At 39.8% G+C, this 22,869-nt stretch overlaps 1 protein-coding gene across 1 annotated transcript in view; it reads left to right on the top strand.

Annotated features, from left to right (window-relative positions):
* RGSL1 (regulator of G protein signaling like 1) overlaps positions 1-22,669 on the top strand; it is an 89,726-nt gene extending 67,057 nt beyond the window's left edge. The window contains exons 11-20 of the mRNA XM_012802578.1: positions 4,853-5,046; positions 6,479-6,596; positions 6,964-7,078; positions 9,060-9,189; positions 12,962-13,136; positions 15,183-15,321; positions 15,561-15,685; positions 18,385-18,494; positions 21,150-21,242; positions 22,599-22,669. Coding sequence (XP_012658032.1) covers positions 4,853-5,046; positions 6,479-6,596; positions 6,964-7,078; positions 9,060-9,189; positions 12,962-13,136; positions 15,183-15,321; positions 15,561-15,685; positions 18,385-18,494; positions 21,150-21,242; positions 22,599-22,669 — 1,270 coding nt within the window. The remainder of the gene's footprint in view (positions 1-4,852; positions 5,047-6,478; positions 6,597-6,963; positions 7,079-9,059; positions 9,190-12,961; positions 13,137-15,182; positions 15,322-15,560; positions 15,686-18,384; positions 18,495-21,149; positions 21,243-22,598) is intronic.
* The last annotated feature ends 200 nt before the right edge of the window (positions 22,670-22,869 follow it).

Genomic DNA, 22,869 nt, shown 5'->3' with positions numbered 1-22,869 from the left:
CTTCAAGATACTGATCTGAGAAAAGATTTTGTGAATAAGACCTCAAGAGCACAGGTAACAAAAGTAAAAACAAATTGGATTACTAAAACTAAAGAGCTTCTGCACAGCAAAGGAAACAATCAGAGTAAAAAGACACCTTATAGAGTGGGGGGAAATATTTGCACACTCCTTATCTGACATGTGATTAATATTCAGAATACATGTTCACATGTATAAGGAACTGAAACATCTCAATAGCAAAAAACCAAACAATCCAATATTTTAAAAATGGGCTAATGATCTGAACAAATACTTAGCAAAAGAAGACATATTAATGGCCAACAAATAATGAAAAAATGCTTTACATCACTAATCATTAAGGAAATACAAATCAAAATGATGGTAATTGTTATCTTACTCTGATTAGGATGGCTGTTATGAAAAAGACAAAAAATAACAAATGCTGATGAGGATGTAGATAAAAGGGAACTTATATATACTGTTAATGGGAATGCTCACTAGGACAGCCACTATGGAGAAGATTATGAAGGCCCCCACAAAAAACAAATAGACCAACCATATGATCCAGCAATCCCACTACTGCGAATTTTACCAAAGTAAAGAAAATCATTAAATCAGAGAACATCTGTATTACCATGTTTATTGCAGCACTATTCACAATCAGAAAGATAATGGAATCAACCTAAGTTCAACAATAGATGAATAGATAAAGAAAATGTGTAGTACATATACACAATGGAATACTATGAAGCCAAGAGAAGAGTGAAATCCTGTCACTTGTGGCAACATGGGAGGGACTGGAGGACATTATGTTAAATGAAATAATCTAGGAACAGAAAGTTAAACACCACGTTCTCACTCACACATGAAACCTAAAAAAATTATCTTATAGAAGTAAAAAATAGAACAGAGGATCCTAGAGGCTGGGAAGAGTAGAGGGAAGGGAGGGATATGGAGACATTTGTTAAGAAATATAAAATTACAGCTAGATAAGAGGAATAAGTAGTGTTCTATACCACTGCAGGGTGACTATAGTTAACAATAATGCATTATATAGTTTCAGATAGCTAGAAGGAGAATGTTGAATGTTCCCAACTCAAGGAAATGATAAACAAATATACTAATTACCATGACCTGATCACCATGCATTATATGTATTAAAACATAACTATGTACTCCATGACCTATTTGTCAATTAAAAAAATAAAATTATTGGGTGGCACCTGTGGCTCAAAGGAGTAGGGTGCCAGCCCCTGTCAAAAGCTGCAAAATAAATAAATAAATAAATAGAATAATTAAGGAATTTGTATTGATTAAGTGGCATTAAGGATTCTTTATGGTTTGTTGAAGCAATGCATAGCAGATACCTCTTATGTGAATTTTAAAAATATTACACCAGCAGAAATAGCAATAATAGTATACATAGTCAGAGGCTCAAAGAATGAAGGCAGAAATAATAGTTGAGAAATTGCTGCAATTGTTCAGGAAAATGATGGTAAAGGCCTGAAGTAAATAGTGGAAGGGAAAGTGGAAAGGAATATACAGATGTAAAAAACACTGCAGAAAGACTAATTTTTCTGGAATGGTAAGAATAAGAATCTTGCAAGTAGTCTCCTCCTAAAAACAATGATAAAACCGGACAAATCTGTCCAAAAGAATTTCAGAAGAATCTTGCAAGTAGTCTCTTCCTAAAAACAATGATAAAACCAGGAAAATCTGTCCAAAAGAATTTCAGAACACTATAAATTAATTGGAGGAACATAACAATTAAAACATGCTTATTCAAGAAAACTACCCAGTGGGGGAGAAGAACAGTGGGATCTGTGGCTTTTTAGCTTGAAATTGCTCACATCACCCAAAGCATGTTAGCCATAAGTACCAGCCATTTTGCTGCCAACAGAAGGGGTTGACATAATTTGGAACACTATAGAAAAGTTCATGACCAGGAACATTGTCAAAAACAATAAGAGTCTTTGTGGCAGTCAGGAGAGCAACCATCACAGTTGCTTAAGGTAGTGATGCTGGTTGGGCAAGCAGTAAATAGCCAAAAGTATAGAAGAGAGATCTGAAGAATAAGATATCCCCAGGGTAATTTGATAAGGCTATGCAAATGCTCAAGACAGACCAAAGCAGGGCCCAGTTATCTATGTATCATTGGCTAACTGTGAGACTCTAAAGTAAACAATAATTTTTTTTATTTTTTATAAAATAAATTAAAAATAAAAATAAGAATGTTAAAAAGAAAAAACTGAGCACTTTAGTGCCCACACACTGCAGGATAGACTAACTCTACAGAATCAGCCAGGTAAGCCACTTAATAACAACAACAACAACAAAAAGAAAGAAAGAAAGAAAGAGAAAGGAAAATGAAAAGGCAAGGGGAGAGGAGAGAGGAGAGGAAAACCATAAACAGCAATAACCTTTGGTGGGTGACAGGCGGTGTGCGAGATCATACTCCAGAGTTGCTATACTATCCAAAATGTCATCTTTAAACAAAAGATTTATGATACATACAAAAAAATAAGCAAGCAGCAAATAAACAAATGAACAAACAAAATATCCCAGGAAAGTATGGCTCATACACAAGGATAAAAAAGGTAGACACTATAGAAACTCTTTGTGATATAATTCAGATATTGGACTCGCTAAAGACTCCCAACCAAGCTGTTCCACAAACTAAAGAAAACCATGTTTAAAATAATCAAATAGAGAATATCACTAATGAAATAGAAATTATAAAATAAAACCAAATAAAAATCTGAAGTTGGAAAGTATAATAACTGAAATGAGAAAGTCACTAGAGAGAATCAACAGCAGATTTGAATTCACAGAAAAATTAATGAACTTGAAGATTAGAGTTCAGAAGAGTGGTCCAGTTTGAAGAAAAAGACAATTAAGAAACATAAACAGAATCTCAGAGATCTGAGGGACACCATCAAGCACACCAGTACATAAATAGCGGGACTTTCAGAAGGAAAGAAAAAGAGAAGAGCAGAAAAAAAAACATTTGAATGTATAGTGGTTGAATACTTCCCAAATTTGATTAAAGCCCTTATTCGAAAAATACAAGAAAATTTATGAATGCCAAGTAGAAGAAATTAACAGAGATCCACACCTGGACATATCATAGCTAACTATTGAAAAACAAAGGCAAAGAGAAAAATCTTGAGAGCTGCAGAAGAAAAAGGATTTTACATTCAAGGGAACTATAAGATGAAAGTTTATTTCACATCAGTAACCACAGAGACCAAAATGGTGGGATGACACATTTAAATTAAAGTCAAAGGAAGCAAATAATAACTATTAGAGTGTAAATGAATACAATAAAGAGAAAAATAGAGAAAATCCATGCACACTAGTTGGGTTTCTTTGTAAAGATCAATGAAATTGATGAACACTATGCTATGCTGACCAAGGGAAAAAAGTGGAATGACACAGACAACCAAAACTAGCATTGAAAGAGGAGACAGAACTACTGAATACAGAAATTAATAAGATTGCAAGGAGATGCAAAAAACAAATTAGGCAACTTAGATGCAATAGATAAACTTCTAGAAAAACCCAAATTACAGAAACCCATGGAAGAAGTACAAAATGTGAATAAACCTGTAATAAGAAAGAAATTAAACTGATTATTTAAATTTTTCTCACAAAGAAAAGCCCAGACATAACTGGCTTCATTGGAGACATCTATGGAACATTTAAAGAATATATAATATCAATATTTTATGAATTCTTTGAAGAAAAGAGGAAGAAGGAACACTTGCCAAATTGTTCTAGGCCTATATTTTCCTTATCCCAAAGCAAGCGAAATACATTGTAAGAAAAGAAACCCTCAGATTGATACTCTCTTTGTTTTTAGATGTAAAAACCTGCAACAAAAGAGTAGCAAAGCAAATCCAGCAACATATAGAAAAGATTATAGAATGACCAAGTAGGACTTATTGCAAGAAAGCAAGGTTGGTTTAGCATCTAAAAGTCAATTAATACAATATAGCACATTAATAAAATAGTGGGAGGAAACCCACATCATTATGTCAGTTGATACAGAAGAAGCCTTTCACAGTATCCAGAACACATTTATGATAAAAACGTTCAATAAAATTAGAATAGAAGGCAACTATCTCATCCTGATAAATGGGATCTATTAAAAATCTGTAGCGAACATACTTAATGAAATAGGTATATAAAGGAAGAACAGGTTGGTCTGGGCACGTACAGAGAGGTTTAAATAATAACTATGACATAAAGATGATATTCAATGGTCAGTTGAAATTTAGAAGTGAAGTTCATAGGAACTGGAAATATAGTTTTACCATAGCAATAAAATTTGAAACCACTTCCTTATATCAATGAAAATTGAAAACACAGAGAAGGGACAGATTACCCCACACCAAAAAAAAAAAAAAAAAAAAAAATTATGAGGCAAAAGGACAGGATTGGGGATGAAACATTAGGAGGACTTATAGTCAAGGAGCAGTGAAAGAAAAAATGAGTGCAGGAAATTTGTAAATATCAATAACTGTAGACCTGTCACGCTCTGTCTCAAAGAAATGACTGCGAATTAGAAATTGTTTTGAATCCATAATATAAAAAAGAATTCCTTTGAAAAACATTGTCACCTTTAATACTTCCCCTCCTCTTCCATTAGGTTTCTCAAATGATTTGACTGAGCTCAGGAGGGACACCTTAAAGTTCAAGTTCATCTCCAAAGAAATAGATTTAACTAATTTATCTCACAAACTGCTAAGGCCTGACAGCCTGGGAGATGTCCTTCCCCATTCCCAATTTGGAACAGGATCCAGAGTCATTATCCCTGTCTCTCTACCAACGATATTTTCTTGTTTTCCAGAAACATGACAGAAGTCCTCCTAAATTCACAGCACGTGGAGTACTTCCGGGAGTTCCTCAAAGAACGGAAGGCTGAAAGCCCATTGGACTTCCTGGTAGCTGTACAGAGGATTGTCATAGAAACCAATGAAAAAGCTTATAAGTCTCTTCTGGAAAATTTACTCAAGACTTTTTTCCAAAGCGATGTCTCTCCTGGTATGCATCCTTTCTCCTGATCCTGTTTCCTTCTCCCTGAAGGGTCATAGGAGAATAGGGAAATCGCTTCGCTTGTGTGAGCTCCCAGAGAAAGCAGAACAGAACAGTGGTGACATGGGGCTGTGGTGACATGGGGCAGTACTGGGACAAAGATTAAGAGAGACAGGGAAAGCAGAGAACGACAATAATATATCTAAAATCTTAATACTAGTAAAAGAAGCCAAGTGAAAGCTACTTTCACATATATCTTCTCAGTTCATTTTATCGAAATATCACAATAGAATTTTGTTTAATATCTGTAACAGATACAAAAATAGCTCCATTTTACCAACAAAGAAAGAGAAACACAGAAAAGTTAACAAGCTTGTTCAGCTGGTGGACTTGAATCTCACTCAAGCCCTTTGACTATCAAATCAACTACATCTGGAGTAAGATACAAAAGCAAGGGTTGGCTATATGCAAAGGTGGATTGACCACCTCCTGTAGATTGTGAAAAGAGTTACATGGGGAAGGAAAACTGTAGGCATGAAAATCTTTGTTTCTTGGGTTTTATTTTCTTGCCTAAGGTAGGAGGGTAAATATGGCCCATGCAAATTCATCTTGGCCAAAAGCAGAAGCTGCAAGTTAAGTACTAACTTTTAATTCTAGAGGAAAACAAAAGGGAGTGAGCATGATCCCATTCTAGAGAGGTAAACAAGCCTAGAGTAAGACAGTAACCATAGAGCTTCCTGTTTGGTCACAGATAAAGAGGATAGCGTTTCTGTGAATTTGTTTTTTACTTGCAGTAAACCAGGAAAAGGCTATAAATATTATGAAAATAGGAAGAGGTTAAATTAGCAAATGTTTATTTGGAGAAGTATTTGTTTTTTGAATCTTAGAATGTCAAATTCTGTACATCATTTTGAATGAGCTAGAAGAGAAAGAGGAGTACCCAGATCCTAACTTTGATTAGTTTTCAAGTCTCATTAATGAACACAACAGTCCCTGAACTCCCTGGAGAACCATATTGCCCATTTAATACATGTTTGTAATCTTGGATTCTTCATCTGCTCCAACAACGTAACTTTAATCCTTTATCCTTTCACCCTCTCCCTAAATTGACAATTTCCAACCAGCTTTAGGAATGAGTCATTTAAACATTTCTTTCTTTTTTTTTTTTTTTAATTGGTCATTGGTTACCTAGGTTTTATTTAAACATTTCTTTCCTCTAAAGCACTCATTTTTGAAATTTGAATGGAAATAAACCACGAAAATATTTTATCTACAAATACGCTTGTGCATAGCATTCCAAATATGCGTTGGGGATGTTGAAACAAATTGTGCAGGGCTCATAGGGGGCTGTGAGACCAGGATGAAAAAAATACCAGCTACCTCAAAAATGGTAGATGAGGATGATGTTTGTTTTCTCTCTTTCTCTCTCTTGCTTTTTTAGAGGAAATACTGCAGTGTGATGCCCCGCTTATCAGAGAAGTCGCAAACATGCGTCATGTCAGCACAACCATGTTGTTAATGCTGCAGAGCTTTATCATGAAATCAGTGGAAGAAAAGTGGTGAGTGTGCTCAGTAAAGGCAAGGATTCTTTCTGGAGTTGCTCATTGCCTTCTGAAAGCCGTGTCAGTCACGATCTACTTTCCTAGCTCATTGCCAGAGCCTCTCTACAAATTTATCCTGAACCTAGCTAGCTAGGAACATGCGTACACATATTTTTGTTCATTTCCCTTAACGAGAGGAATTACCGTATTGATCAGGAACCATAGGCTGATGTTGAAAAAGGATTGATAAAGCAAGAAGAGTATTTTTTTTACTTTATCTTTCCCCACTTTTCACTGAAACTTGCTCCAAAAGCTGAGGCAACTTAGACAGTTATCCTTTATATGTCAAGTTTTGCCTTCTTTGATACTGGTCTCTTTCTGGCAGGTTTAAAGATTACCAAGAACTGTTTCCAGCTCGTCCTGTGGAGACAGAAACACAAATTCAACCTTCGCCTAGGAAGCCCTCAAGAACAGCAACAACTCACCTGCAGGAATCCCAGGTCAGCCAGGTCAGTGAAGAAGAAAGTGAAAATAAGGTATTAGAGAAGAGAAAATCCACTGTCTAGGCCCGGTCTACCATGCAAAATATTTTCACTGTAAGCCTATTTAACCACAAAAACCACTACTGTTTGGGGAGTAGGTTTTTAAACCCTCATCTTACAAAGGAAGAATCTGAAGCTCAGAGAAATTGTTACCCTGGGAATTTGAAGAAATCCTCTTCCCTGCCTGTGATTAGAACTGGTAGAGTAGTAGGTATTGGGGTTAGATACATGGAGATCGAAGTGTCTGGGTTTTTTGTTGTTGTTGTTGTTTTACTGCTGAAAACTAATCAGGAAGACAAGGATTGGCAGTGAAGCAATGTGGTTAGCTGATCCTCTCTGTACCCAAATTAGACTGACTTACACACATAGTCACTGGTATATAGAACAACTTAGGCCTTCGCTTAATAGGGTGAGTGAGTCTCTCACTGTATGAAAAAGAACAGACCTGAAACAAGTGTCCTGCAGGCAAGCAAATCCCAAAGACAGAATACAAAGGACTGAGAACAGAGCGTGTCCTTTTCCTTCTTTCAACTTTATCTAGCTTCTAGATTTTTACCCAGTGTGCCATGAACATTTTTAAAGATCATTAATTAAATTATTTTCAAAAGAAGTTTGAAGCACAGTAAGTATATATTTTTTTACTCTTTTTTTATTAACATAATTTAAGTGTGCCACAGAGGTTGAACTGGAGGTTCAAGTGTGCTGTGAGATTAAAAAGGTTGAAAACATTGATCTAGCTCATTCTTTCTCCCATGGGAGGAGAGAAAAGGGGAAAAAAGAGGAGTCAGGAATGTTACTCAGGAAACTCTTCGTATGGATTGAAAAAAAAAAAAAAGACATGTCCCCTTAATCACTTGCTCTATGTGTTTTAGAGTTGGTTAGTATTAGAAAAATTTGAGCCCAGCTCTATCTGACTCCAAAAATGGCACTAAGATATCTCTTAAAATAATGTCTAAACCCATATGATCTAATACTCCAGGGATGAAAATGTGTTTTCTCTCCTTTCTCCTCTGTATTTCATTCACATATGAAACAATTCCATGTCAGGGCACCCAGTAATAGGACACTTTGTTTTAATTTCAGGACTTTTGGTTGCTCTTAGATAAGATAAAAGAAAACCATCCCATACTTAACACTCACTTTATGTAAAGCACTTCTTCGGGGTTTATAGGATCATACTGTATGATCACAAAGCCTCACCACAACCCCAAAGGCTATGGCTTCTGTCTTACACATAGAACCACCAAGACACAGGTTAGGTAAATTGACCCAAATTACAGAGAGAAGCTAGGTGCCAGACTCAAAGTTTCTGACCCAATCAGCACTTTTTATACTTCATGGCTGGCTGTCTTAAAGCTATGCTTACAGTGAGGTTCCCTCTCTGCAAGAGAGGTTGATCAACAAGACTCTTTCTGACTCCACGTATCAATTTCCTAAGAGGCAAATAAACTGGAGAATGGTCACGGGGTGCCTATCACAAAACAGATGAAGAAAGATAAAATGCATTTGTGTGAATGTAATTATACATCAGAAATGGTTTTGCTCATTTCCTTATTTCTTCAACATTTCAAAATCTGCCTGAGCCATTTTTCCTTTCTCTTGAGCATTACTTACCTCTGTCCTCTGTTTCTTCCCGTTTTCATCGTTCCCACTTTCGCTCCCATGGCACCTCAAATCTTCCCTGGTGAAAGCCTGTGGCAGAGGGACTGTGGGTAGCGGGTGGGTGGGAATCTTCCACTCACCAGCTACGTAATCTGGGGCAGGTTTACAAGATCTCTGACCTGGGTTTTCTCACCTTCCAATTGGAAGTAAAAATTATACCTTCATAGAGGTGTTGGGAGGATTAAATGTAAGGAATGCCAAGTTTTAACACACAATACCCTCTCAGTGAACAGCAGCTCGATTAATGAATGTATCCTATTCCTCTTTCTTTCCCCAGAAGAGAGGCTGGATGAAAATGATCAACTTTATCAGAAGCTTTTGCAAGTACCGCAGATTTATGTCGGATCCTAATAAGCGCCAGGAATTTGAAGACTTTCTTCACTTGGAAATGCAAATTAGCAAAGACAGTAAGTCATTTCTCTATTTACTGCCATTCCCTGTTGATATTTAGCCACCAGGGTCAGCCCAGATAAGAAATTGCAAACCTCATTGCTTTGTATCATGCCTATGGCAGCTGAGGTAAGGTCTGCATGCAAAGCCAAGCCCAGGCCTCTCTACAGAGGGTGCAAGCCCAGAGGGAAGCCAGCAAGGGTGGAGAATAACTAACCTAATAAGGTACTGCGAGCTCTTGGATTTTGCAAAACTACCTCCTTTTGTTATTTGCTTTGGTCTTTAAAAATTATTTAAATTTTTTTCTGCTTATAAAATGAATACACACTTTTAATAATGAAGTCAAAAGTTTCAGGAACATATAGTATAGAAGTGAAAATCCTTCAAGAGAGAACATTGTTAATGCTTTGTATACCTATCTCATAATTATATATAATTATGTTTCTCTCTATGTATCTTAATACTTACTTTTTTCCCACAAAATCGACACCATATGTTCTGTTGGTAACTTGCTTTTTTCACTTAATAACGTACCTTGGACATCATTTTATGTTAGTATACATCGATCTGCCTTGTTTTTTTTGATTACCATAAAGTGTCCATCATGTGGATTTATTCAGTTGCTTTACTCATTCATTCATTCATTCATTCAACACACTTTTGGAGATTCTACTATGTAGCAGGCACTTTACCAGGTGCTGGAGATACAGCGCTGAACAGTAGTGAACGTGTGATATAGAATTTGCCCTTGTGACACCTACAGACTTCAGACAGAAAACATGAGCCACAGATGCTGGAACCAGAGTGCCTGAATTTTAATCTGACACTTCCCAGCTGAATGAACTGGGAAAGTTACTCTGTGCCTCAGTTTTCTCATCTGTAGAATAGGAGTAATAATTGTTACTACTTCATAAGGTTGTTATGAGGACTAAATGAATAGTAACAAGCAAAGCATCTTAGAACTATGCTTGGCAATAGTACATGCCGTAAAAGGGTTAGCCAGTGTTATTGGCATCATTCTATAATTGTGATGATTGATCCCAATAACAACTGCAGGGAGATCCTAATGGTGGGAGGATCAGGTCAGGGAAGACTTCTCCCAGAAAATGACATAAACTTGAATTTTCAAGAATGACCAGTTTTGGCAGGTGGGATGGGAGGAGAGTGACTTCTAGGTAGGCAAAGAATCCTAAACTAAGAGGATGGTGCATTTCCGGAACTGTAATCAGGTCAGTTGGACTAGAGATTTTGAGATGGGGAAAGTGTCTGACATGAGATCAGAGAGACTTCTAGTGAGGAATCATCTCTCTTGATGATTTTGAGTTGTTCCAACTTTCACTCAAACAATGCTGCAAAACACTTATTGTGCAATTGTGCACTTCTATGAAATAAATTCCTTAAAATTGAAATAATGAATAAATGGTTAAAAAGAGTTAAATTTTCACCCTCCAAATTAATAGCCCTAATTTATACTCTGGGGAACAGTATAAACTAGTGTCTGAGCCTGCCTCACACCCTTACCAACAATAGGGTATTTTTTTGTTTCTTTTTAGAGACAAAGTCTCACTTTATCACCCTTGGTAGAGTGCAGCGGCATCACAGCTCACAGCAACCTCCAACTCCTGGGCTTAGGCGATTCTCTTGCCTCAGCCTCCTGAGTAGTTGGGACTACAGGCGCCCACCACAATGCCTGGCTATTTTTTTGTTGCACTTTGGCTGAGGCCGGGCTCAAACCCACCACCCTTGGTATATGGTGCCAGTGCCCTACACTGAACCACAGCTGCTGCCTGGCATTATACATTTTAAAAAACTACCCACCTGGAATACGAAAAATAATATGCCATTCTTTTTTATTTTCCTTAAATGGTTGAGGATCTTTATTGGCCATTTGCATTCTTCCTTGAATTGTTTATGACCTTTGTCTGTTTTTCTATTGGTATTTTAAAATTTTTGTACTTTGCAAAAAACCTTTTGCATATATCTTTTACGAACTGTTTCACAACCACATATTTAGGATTCAAAAAATAGTTCTAGCTCTTTTGTTCCTTCTTTTAAATAAAAGAGTTCAAGCCCTCATGCTCTAGAACAGAAGGAAGTCTGTTTCTTTGTTCTTGACTTCCTACTTCCCCAACATTACAAGACAGCCCAGGAACAAGAGCGCTTATGCAATTCAATGGGAGGTCTACCCAATTTCCAGTTCCTCTCAGATGCAAGGAAGAGCTGTGACACTCAGTCTGTCACCAGCTCAAGCCTTTTATTTTACAGTACAGCACACATATAAGTGACTGTATGAACAACTGAATATCCACTACCCAATCCCAGAAATAGAAAACTGTGTAACCCAGGTAACATGATATGCCCCTCTTCAGTCAAATTCCTTTACCCACCACAGATGTAACCTCTATCGTGAACGTAAGTGTTTATTATTGATTTTTTTAAATGTACATGTATTTTCATACTCTGGCTATAATACCCCATCTCAAACAAACTTTGACTCCTGTTGGAACTTCCACTCCATTAATCTTGCCGATTCTCTTAGGCTGGAGTGTGTATGGTTTTATTTTGCCTGAGAAAACAGAAGCAATCAGAAGAGAACTTTCACAGCTTCCCTCCCTGAATCGCCCAGTCAGCCTCCCCTGTGCTCTCATGCTCTTGTCACAGTGAATAGTGGTGCCTGCCCTGGCAGAGAAGCATCTGTCCCCTCATCTGCTCAAGGGTTTTAATTCAGTCATTTTTGCTTGTTCTTCTAGATAACTTTAATTACTCAGTCAGCACCAGATATGGCATAGTGCTCTTCAACTAAAAATTAATAATAATTTCTCCCTGATTCCATAATTCCCCTCCAATTATCTGTCTGTTTTCCTTTTTTTTTTTCCCTTTGGGTTAATGTGAGGGTACGTACGATCAGGTTACATTATCTGAGTTTGTAAGCTAAAGTCTTGCAACTCAGTTGTAGTTGAGTCCTTCACCCAGGAAGTAGACTCTAGCAATGGAGTCTTATCCTATATATAGCAAGGCACCAAAAGGAATCCCACATCAATAATTTCTGAGCAGGACTCCAGAAAGATTGATGGAAAGAATGGTAAATTCTAGAGCTAGATTAGATCATTTTCCTAAACTCAGCCAGGTATTCAACCAAGGTCTCCTTGTCAGGACCAGCTCAAAACTGTTCTCTTCTCAGACCTGAATCCCTATGGATGAATTTCTTTGCATATATCCTAATGAAGAAAATTTCTAAAATAAGTGTCTTATTTTTCTGACACACAATCCAAATCCTCTAGAACCTTCTATGATCTTTACTCATTCCTGTCTCTTTTCCACTCTAGCTTTCTACCTATAATTTAATAAACTTCTCTACTTTTTTTGTTTTGGTTGCTTCTTTGCATGCTTTCCCAGTTCAGTCCTAAATTATTTCCCTCATGAACTTTGAATAAGCACATTCCATCGTTAGGGTCAGATCTGCATATTTAGTTTTCACAGCCTCTGCAGAAACCTTAGAGATTAGTGTAACTACCGTATGATTGTATTTCTATTAGACCAGCAACAGGAAAACATCCTTCAGTGCTCAGTTGATTGTGTGTGTGTGTGTGTGTGTGTGTGTGTGCTTTCATACCGTCTGAGCAGATGGCTTTTTCAGCAGCCCTTCACATAAAAGGTGAGCCCCATAGTAAGGAGTGACTATTTCACCCAGTAATTTCATTTCTTCATTTTTGTTATGCCCAGATTGAAGGCCACAGGCTTAAGTGTGACTTGAAACCGGATTGTAATTCCTATGTTTTTCTCTCTCAGATTTCTCTGTATCGACCAACACGTCAGGACGTTCAGCCCTTTTTCCCGCGAATGTCCGGAATATAGAACAAGAGAATGGAGAAATGACCTTTGTAAAGCGTCGTATATATGGCCACAGGCTTATCACTGTTAACTTTGCAATCAATGACATCTATTTCTTTTCTGAAATGGAGAAGTAAGTTTCCCACCTTTCCTTTGTCCTGTAGCTTTTCACCCTTAGTGCTGCCCAGCAGAGCCTGCTTGTCCTGGGAGAGGCAAGGTGATTTCAGCCCTGTCAAGCAGGAGTCTCCTGGAAATTCTACCAAGTGCTGCCACTCTATCAGTTTCCACCATTCTTTTCATTGTGTCCTAAAAGTTCTTCAGTATTTCAGAGTTTCCAACCTTGAAATGCACTGACTTGTTTCTGGGAAGAGGCACACTTTTTTCTCCATTATTTATAAATATGAAAGAAATCCTCTTATATAGCACTGTTGAACCAAAAGTTCTTAAGTTAAAGCCAAGAATTATTATACTTATAAAATTGTGTGTGTGACAGTAAGAAGATATTTTATTTTATCATTATTATTATTTCTTTTTTGAGACAGTCTCACTATGTTGCCTTAGTAGAGTGCTGTGGCATCACAGCTCACAGCAACCTCCAGCTCTTGGGCTTAAGTGATTCTCTTGCCTCAGCCTCGCAAGTAGCTGGGACTATAGGTGCCTACCACAACGCCTGGCTATTTTCCTGTTGCAGTTGTCGTTGTTGTTTAGCTGGCCTGGGCCGGGCTCGAACTCGCCAGCCTTGGTGCATGTGGCTGGCGCTGTAAGCACTGTACTACAGGCGCCGAGCCAGTAAGCAGATATTTTTCCGTTAAGACATTCATTTATACTCATTCGCTTGCCAATCGTTTGATGCAAAGCCAAAGTCAATCCACTATGGAGGGTCCATATATTCTTCCTATATAAACTATACCCCAAATGCTATCTATTAATATTTTAGATTGATACTTAAAAGACGTATTTTTATGGCACATGTGATATTTTGATGCATTCATATAATGTGCAAATATAAAATCAGGGTAATGGGATGTCCTTTGCCTACATTTTTTTGTGCTAAAAACATTCAAATTATTCTCTTCTAGCTATTTAGAAATGTGCAGTAGATATTGTTAACTGTAGTCACCTTATTGATTTATATTGAGCATTAGGTCTTTTTTCTTTTCTCTGTGTGTTTTTACCCATTTATCAAACTGTCTTCATCCCCTGCTCCCCTCTACTCCTCTTGGCCTCTGGTTACCACCAGTCTACTCTCCATCTTCGTGAGATCCACTTTTCTAGCTCCCACACCTGAGTGAGAACATGTGATACATAGTATTTGTCTTTCTGTGCTTATCTCCCACAAACTAATGGAGAAGGCAGATACAGATAAAACTTGGGGAGTGTTTCAGGAGGACAAGTCTGATGGGAGAGTCAGGCACAGGAAGTGCACGTGGATGATTGTAAGTCCTCACAGATATGGTTTCTTGGGAGACAGGTCACCTAAGTTGACGTTTGGAGAGTAAGTAGGGGTTGGTCAGATAATAAAATATGTCAGGAGGGGTCAGAGGGAGAGCGCAGTCAGAGTGGACAGCCTCGCCTGTTGCTGCTCCCATTCCCATCACCTCCCCTCTGCTTCCTCCTGTGCCCTCTACCCACTATTCTTTGCACAGCAACCAGGGTAACCTGTTGAAAATGTAAACCAGACCATATCGCTCTCCTGCCTAAAGTGTTCCAACAGCTTCCCATGACCACTGGGGGAAAGTCCAAACCTCCTCGCATTGCCTAAAGTGCTCTACAGAAGTGGGACCGACCTGCATGTCCGGGTTTACCTCACAGCACAGAAGAGGAAAGAGCAAGATAGGCCTGAGGTCTTCCCTCCCCACCCCCCACTCCCCGAGGTCTTGAAGTCAGCAGAGGTAAAAATGCTACAGGACCAGAGTAGGTAAAGGAAGGAGGATAGGCTGAAAGAGGGCATTTGTGGTGAAGAAATATGCTTGAAGGAACACTTAACATGTTGTCTGACATGGGGTAGGTGCTCAGTATTTGCCAGGGGATAAATTATAATTGAATGGATGAAGTCACAATCTGGCCTAGAACTAGCCCTGACTTTTATAGGCCAGAAGCAAGCCCGGGCCAGGTGCCCTATCTAGTCACTGCTTTTATTTTCTCCTTGCTAATTTCCCGCTTGGCATCTCTTTTTTAGATTTAACGATTTGGTGAGTTCAGCTCAAATGCTGTTGGTCAACCGAACGTACAGTGAGAATGATGTGCTTCTAATGCGATCCAAAATTAACATTATCTTAAAGCTCTTCCTGCATTCTGACATCCCTCCAAAGCTGAGGGTAAGGGGGACTTCCACTCCACTCTGTCCTTTAGCCAAAAAACATTTCCTCCAAAGGGTCCTTGAAAGTTAATTGTCAGATGACTCCTAAGTCCTGGACCAACTGGATGTCCTTTACCCAGCAACCCCACGAAAACTGCCTTCTGGAGAGGGGGTGGTCTTAAGGGTCCTGGGGGCCAAAAGAGATATTCTGCCTTGCCTGGAGCCTCTTTCAGTGACAGGTTTCCACTCTGTGGGCAGGTGAATATCCCTGAGTCGCAGAAGGATTCCATAATTACTGCCATCACAGAGGGCCATCTAGACCGGAGTATCTTCCATGGGGCTATCATGAGTCTCTTCCCTGTCGTTATGTACTTCTGGAAAAGGTAACCGCCTCTCCTTACTCAATGAATGCCATGTCAGAAAAATGCAGTTAGCTTTCTAGAGAGTTTCTATCTTCCTCTAACCCTTTGTTTCATAGTTTCCAGTTTTGAAACTAAGGTGATATTTTTCATATCCTACCCACTACTCTGGATCCCTCACACAGAGCTCTAAACCCTGGATCAGAAAATGGATGGCGGCCTAAGTCTGGGAACCAGAATGCCTGCTTTCCCGCCTGTGCTCTTGTGCTTGCTTGGAACAAGGATGTGAGGTTTTCTCAGGCCTAGGTTTCTCCCCTAAGGGCAAGGGTGTACACAGCCATTTTGGAAGACATGCAGTCAAGGTTAACACAAAGGCTGTGATTATGGAAGAAGGCCAAAGTGTTTTGCTTTGTTATTCCCAGATTCCCATAATTACTCCTCAGGGGCCCTGTCCTTAGATATTCCAATTTTCAAGAGGAGCTAAAAATTCAAAATCCTATGTCAGCTCTCTCAAGGTTAAAGTGGCAAATGTGGCAACTAACTCAAGACTGCAAACATGATAAGGAGCCTGCAAAGGCCAGAAAGCAAAAATGAAACAGGCAAAATATCTGCAGACCAAATGCAACCTGTGGCCACTGCTTCCTAACCAGTCTTGCCAAGGTTTGGGCTGAGAGCTGGCTTTTCTCCCAGCTGATCTATTCATTCCTACCATAGCTCCAGCTCACATCTTCCACAGAGAGAATGGCAAGGCCTCCCTGGGTAACAGTGGCCAGAGGACACTGACATTTTCTCAGACAAGCTTATCAGGATGCTTAGATTATTATGATTCCAGCTCTCAGGGGTTCCCTTCTCCCACAGAAAAAGATGTTAGTTTATTAAAATGGAAGTGTATAAAGGTTGCTTACCAACTACTAATCTTTATTTTAAAATCCCTAAGGTAAATAATTACTTAATACAGAATTGAAATAAATTCAAAAATCTATGTTCGTGATAAGCAGTTTAGCCCTTAGAACACGATTTGTTGTCTAGCACTTGATTTTAATTCTGCTACCCTGGACTAATTCATTTTAAGAATTTCTATTTAGGGGTAATCAGACTTTGGAGAAATACATATGTAGCAGCCTGTATAGCCTATGGCTAGGAGGAGTGAGGGTAATAAGAAATACCTGTAATGGAACACCTTGGTGAAAAGGGCATGGAGAGAGATTTAGTTCTAACTAGCATGAGAGAGCTCGCGAGATGAGAGCATTGGTGAATTGGCAGTCTCTACACCTGTGGTGGTGAGAGGTATGAGCTCAGCCTTATATTAGGCTGGAGGAGAAGGCAGTCAAAAAGTGTGCACTTTCTATCATGAACTTGCTTACTCTGACTCTGTCTCCTCTCCTGCCTGCAGAACGCCAGCACGGCATCTCTCTGCTGAAGATTACCAAGCTCTGCTAAAGACTAAGACCTATCTGTTCTAAGAAGACTGCTTTACACTCTCTCTTTCTCTCTTTCTCTCTGTCTCTCCAGGTAAAGTAGATAGCCCTCAAGCACCTAAGAGAAACTGTTCCTGAGCAAGGTAGCTTAGTGGTCCGCATCCAGAACCTACCTAAGCTGGACCCAAGACCTGGCCAGTCCCAGGCCCTGACAAGTGGTGTCAGAAGCAGATCCTGACATACATGCTTCTTCTGGTTTGAGTTAATACTCAGCTGTCACTATGTGGGTTTCAAAAGATTAGGTGCTTTGGGAAAGTTTGGATCCCTGATCCTCATGCAGTTGTTTGTTTACTTGCTTTCCTACACACTTATAAAGAGATTTATATTTCACAGATCATATGTATGTTTGTACATACACACGTTATCTCAAATGAACATTTCTGTAACCCTCTGAGGTAGGTGGGGCAAAGTACCATCTCTATTTTACAGATGAAGAAACTGAGGTTCAAAGTAGTTAAGGGACTTGCTTGGGATCACTTGGTAGATGGTAGAACCAGAATTAGAAACCAGGTCACTTGGCCTCTCACTACTATCTGGGCATATTGGGAGGTCCATGAAGACAGGAAGACCCAGTTCAGTGAGTGTAATGGGAGAAGCCAACCAGATAAAATAGACTGATCTCTGATCTCTAAGGGGTCTGAGGCAAGGGTTTACTGAAAATAGAGATAGCAAGGGGTTAGAGGGCTACGGAGGAAGAGATGTGAGTATTGTGTGGGTTAGGGAGCACAGTCTCAGGACATCTAAGTATGAGCTTACCTAAGAAACCAGGGTCTGTTCCAGAGAAAATCCTGTTGGGAATTAGGTGAGGGGATCAAGGCTCTCAATAAGGGGCAGCATGAAAAGCAGGAATCAGGACCAGAGAGAGGCCAATCAGATGCTCCGGCTAGACCTGGAGGGGGTTAGATGGGGGCTCATAGTCTGATACTCAAGCAGACCCCAGGAGTTAACCCTACCCCAGGCCTAGGTATAGCAGATTCTTTACAGACTCCATGCCGTGGTTCGAGAGGGCATTCCAACATACTGCCCACATAGGTCCCTTGCTGGAGTCAGGTCTGAACAAAGAGGAGGCTTCAGAATAAGGGCCTTCTACAGGCAGCACTCCAAGGTCAGAATGCTATCCTCTTCTCTGTTGAACACCCACACCGTCTGTGAGGAGTGGCCCCAACCTTGTTTCCCCTATGTTCATTGTTCCAAACCCCTCCACCTGTGGTTTCCTGCCCATGACCAGAAGCATTCTTCTCATAGGTATTGTGCCTGGAAGGTGATTACCTCTTACTTTCAGTACCTGGGGAAGAAGGTCAAGGAAAGAAAAGGTCCTCCCAAAACTACATACAAGTACCCTCCTTCAACTGGAGGTAAGCTCCACCAGGACCCATGCTCTACTCTCTAGCAATCAAGGCTTGTGAAGAGAAAATGAGGGCCTAAAGGGCCAACTTTGAGTCTTCTCAGGGGTGTTTGTTGGTGCAATGAACAGACATTTCCCTACCTTGGCCCTCAGGAAACAGGTGCACTCAGGTGCACTGTGGCAAGCAGTGCTAGTAAGAGGGCACCCCACCCAAGTGCTGCTCCTGGCTGCAGCTTCCAGGATGCCTCTGTCCTGCTGTAGTCCACATGGTGGGTACCTGAAGGTGCAGACCCACTTCAGTGCTGCTTAAGAGGCTTCCTGCTCCAACTGACTCCATTAAACCCCACCATTTGAAAATCATATATTTTATAGTGTTAAGTGAAAACATAAACATAAAAAATTGGATATAAAGTACAGTTTTAATGTGATAAATATATACTTCTACACATGTATAATTGTTATGAAAGCATAGAAAAAACTTAGAATAAAGATTAAGGCTTGGCACCTGTGGCTCAAGCGGCTAAGGCGCCAGCCGCATACACCTAAGGTGGCGGGTTCGAATCCCCAGCCCAGGCCTGCCAAACAACAATGATGGCTGCAACCAAAAATGGCCAGGCATTGTGGCAGGTGCCTGTAGTCCCAGCTACTTGGGAGGCTGAGGCAGGAGACCAGGAGTTGGAGGTTGCTGTGAGCGTGATGCCATGGCACTCTACCCAGGGGGATAGCTTGAAGCTCCGTCTCAAAAATAAATAAATAAATAAATAAAGATTAAAATGTTAATAGAGTGTCTCTGGATGGTGTAATTATGAGGAATTTATATATGTTTATTATTTATATTCTATGTATATATTACATAAGTAATATATCCATAAAAAATTAAATGCATGCATATATATACACATTTATATATATGTACATATTATGTACACATACACATAAAAACACATGATCACATAGCACATAATGATATTTTGGTCAATGACAAACCACAAATATGATGGTGGTCCCATGAGATTATAATGTTATATTCTTATTACCTCTTTTCTATGTTTAATATGTTCAGATACACAAATACCATGTTGTATACAGTATTCAGTATAGTAACATGCTGTGCTGGTTTGTAGTGTAGGAATAATAGGCTATATCATATAGCCTAGGTGTGCAACAGGCTATATCATCTAAGTTTATGCAAGAACACTCTATGACAAAACTGCGTGACAGTTAATTTCTCACAATATAAGCCCGTGATTAAGTGATGCATGACTATATATTATGTTTTCTTAGCACAAAGCTATTAAGCTCAGTCCCTTTCCTGATAGCTATCATTAGTACTTGAGCAAGAGAGAATTTTAACAAGAGGGAGAAGCATGGACTGAGCAGTGCCTGGTGAGGACAAGGCTAGGTGTCTCTGAGTGAGAAGTTCTGGAAAACAGGACTGAGCACCTGGGGACAAAATAAGCACCAGAAAAAAATATGGAGATAGGACAGTGTTAAAAAGGGCAAGTAACTGCCCCATGATGGTGATGAACATTCTTTTGATTCATTCAAACTTGCCTGATTCTTCTGGGTTTTCCCAGATACCAATCACTGTCCCCAAGCCAGTTTTCACAAACAAGTATCTCACCCTCTTTTGGGAATGCAAACAAGAATCCTTAAGACCTAAATACATCTGAATGGGGAACAAATGTCTCCAAGGCTTAATTAGGAAGAGAGTAGGGATAGAGAAAGAGGAAGGGATGAGAGAAAAAGGAGAGGAAAGCAGACAGGCAGAGCAAGTAAACAATACTCATTCAGAGGAATGAGAAAATGGTCCTTAGGGGTAACCAAAGGGGACCCAGCTTTTTGATTAGTTCTTATAGCTGAGCTCCAGGGAAAGAAATCCACCTTTTTTCCCCTGATGTCAGAGGAGAAAGAGAGTAACAAGATACCATAAATTAAGGGATCTGTATTCTAGGTCTGTAGAGTCATCAAGTATGAGCTGAGAGACCTCAAGCATGTTGCTTCCTTCTCTCAGCTTCAGACCCCTCAATCTATTTTGAGTTATGACAGATATTGGGTGGTTTATTAAAAAAGAAATTTATTTGGCTAATGGTTCTAGAGACTGGGAAGAGCTTTTCTCAGCTTCAGACCCCTCAATCTATTTTGAGTTATGACAAATATTGGGTGGTTTATTAGAAAAGAAATTTATTTGGCTAATGGTTCTAGAGACTGGGAAGTCCAAAAGCATGGCAACAACATCTAGAGAGGGCCCTCATGCTGCACCATGCCTGGTGGTAGGCAGAAGGGCAAGAGAGTGCCAGTGGGACAGCAAGAAAGGGCCAAACTTGCTTTCATAACAATCCACTCTCACAATAATGAAGCCACTTCTATCATAATAATATTAATCCATTTATGAGAGCATTTATGAGAACCCTCACAACTTCCTCATCTCTTAATAGTTCTACCTCTTAATAGCATCTCTTTGGCAGTAAAATTTCAACATAAGTATAGGGCACATTCAAACCATGGTATCTCAGATACAAAGGTTTGCATTTAGGTATTGTTCTATTACTAACATCCTAGAATCTAAGGCATGTTACACAAGAACTTTCTGGCTCACTTAGAAAGTTTTCATTAGGAGTAGCTGCAAAGATTTTTAATGTTGTCCTTCTTTCCTCAGGAAAAGAAGACCAAGCCATCTTAAGGTTCACCTTGCTAAGAGGCATTGAATGGTTGCGGCCTCAACATCGAGAAGTAACAATAAATTCAGTCCAAAATTGTGAGTTGGAGTTAGATCCACACTGAGAGCAAAAAGTCCACTACTCAAAGGCCAGCTTGGCTAATCTCCTTATTGACTATGAGGAGACTATGACACCCCAAATGTGAAGTGACTTGCTCAAGTTCACATAGCTTGTGATGGCAGAGATAGGGTGAAAAGTGGGTCTCCTGACCTTTTTCCAGACCTCTGTGTACAGCTTCCATTGGAATAATTATATTTTCTTGATTCTTTTACAGCCCCTGGAAGCTTCTTGATTCTTTTACAGCCCCCTTAAGCTTCATATCTGCTGACTCCTCTGTCCTTTTCCAGGCATGATATGATTTTTATTAAGAGACCATCATAATGTCTCAGTTTTTACTTCCCCTCTCACAAGGAGACTACCTGCTGGCTTGAGCAGTATCACCCCATACCTCCTGCTTCCTGGAGGCTCCTGCCACTGATCTCATCCCTGTAACAAACCTTGTGGTTCTACACTGTCGTATTGAGCCCATATTCTTTTTCTTTCCAATTTTCAGCATTAAAAAGTCAACTCTGGCTCAGTGCCTGTAGCTCATCAGTTAGGGTGCCGGCCACACACACCGGGGCTGGTGGGTTCGAACCTGGCCAGGGTCTGCCAAACAACAATGACAACTACAATAACAACAACAACAACAACAACAACAAAAAAATAGCCAGGCATCATGGCAGGTGCTTGTAGTCCCAGCTACTTGGAGGCTGAAGCAACAGAATCACTTAAGCTCAAGAGATAGAAGTTGCTGTGAGCTATTATGCTTGGCACTCTACCCAGGATGACATACAGAGACTCTGTCTCAAAAAAAAAAAGTCAACTCCCTAGTACTAATCCTGACTTTCTGTCCACATAGTCTCTCCCAATAAACCCTTCCTTTCTACTCCAATTGTCAACTTTTACTTGAGGAAGATGTTGGGCTTTTCCGCTTCTTATAGGCACGAAACACCAGCTTAACTGACCTATCCTTTTATATATGTTTCCTTGTTAATGGAGAAGGTCACTATGGAACATTGCCCATGATCCATAGGGTCGAAACAGCCCTAAAGACTGTGATTCTAGTGTTCTTCTGGCCTAATCTCTTTATTTTACTTCCTTTGAGCCATGTGGTTGGCATTTTGGCCTTTGGATCTAGGTGATATGTGTCCTGGGACAAAAAAATAACTGCGACGTACAACTCGGGTCTCCCAAACATCCCTGAAGCATTGCTGCTTGCCTCCCCTTTCCTAATCCCTTTCTTGAGGTGACCTTGGAAGACCACCTGGGATGATCTTTCTTAGGCAAAGGGTCCTCCAGTAACTCTAAATGTCATGAGTTCTGATGCAGTTTTTCTCTGTATTTGTCTTTAGCTTCATCAAGCAACCTTACCCACTCAGGACTCACATTACCCACCGTGCAGATGTGTCCTGTCCCGGGGTAGGCATGAGCCAGAAATCCTCGTCTTCAATTCAAAGCTGCTATGTTCAAGCGCACCATGGGAGATGGGATAAACTTCCCAGGACCTAGCTACACATCCTGACTCTCCTCGGCATGTAGAACCAAGAAATAGAGGTTGCTGCCACTAGAGGGACCTGCAGTTGGGGAAAATAGGGAGGGGTTTCTCTGCAAAAATCTTTGCTC

The sequence above is a fragment of the Otolemur garnettii genome, unplaced genomic scaffold, assembly GCF_000181295.1.
Source record: "Otolemur garnettii isolate 467f Iridium unplaced genomic scaffold, OtoGar3 scaffold00016, whole genome shotgun sequence".
NCBI lineage: Eukaryota > Metazoa > Chordata > Mammalia > Primates > Galagidae > Otolemur > Otolemur garnettii.
The sequence above is the reverse complement of the archived record's forward strand: the minus strand, read 5'-3'. Positions and strand labels throughout refer to the sequence as shown.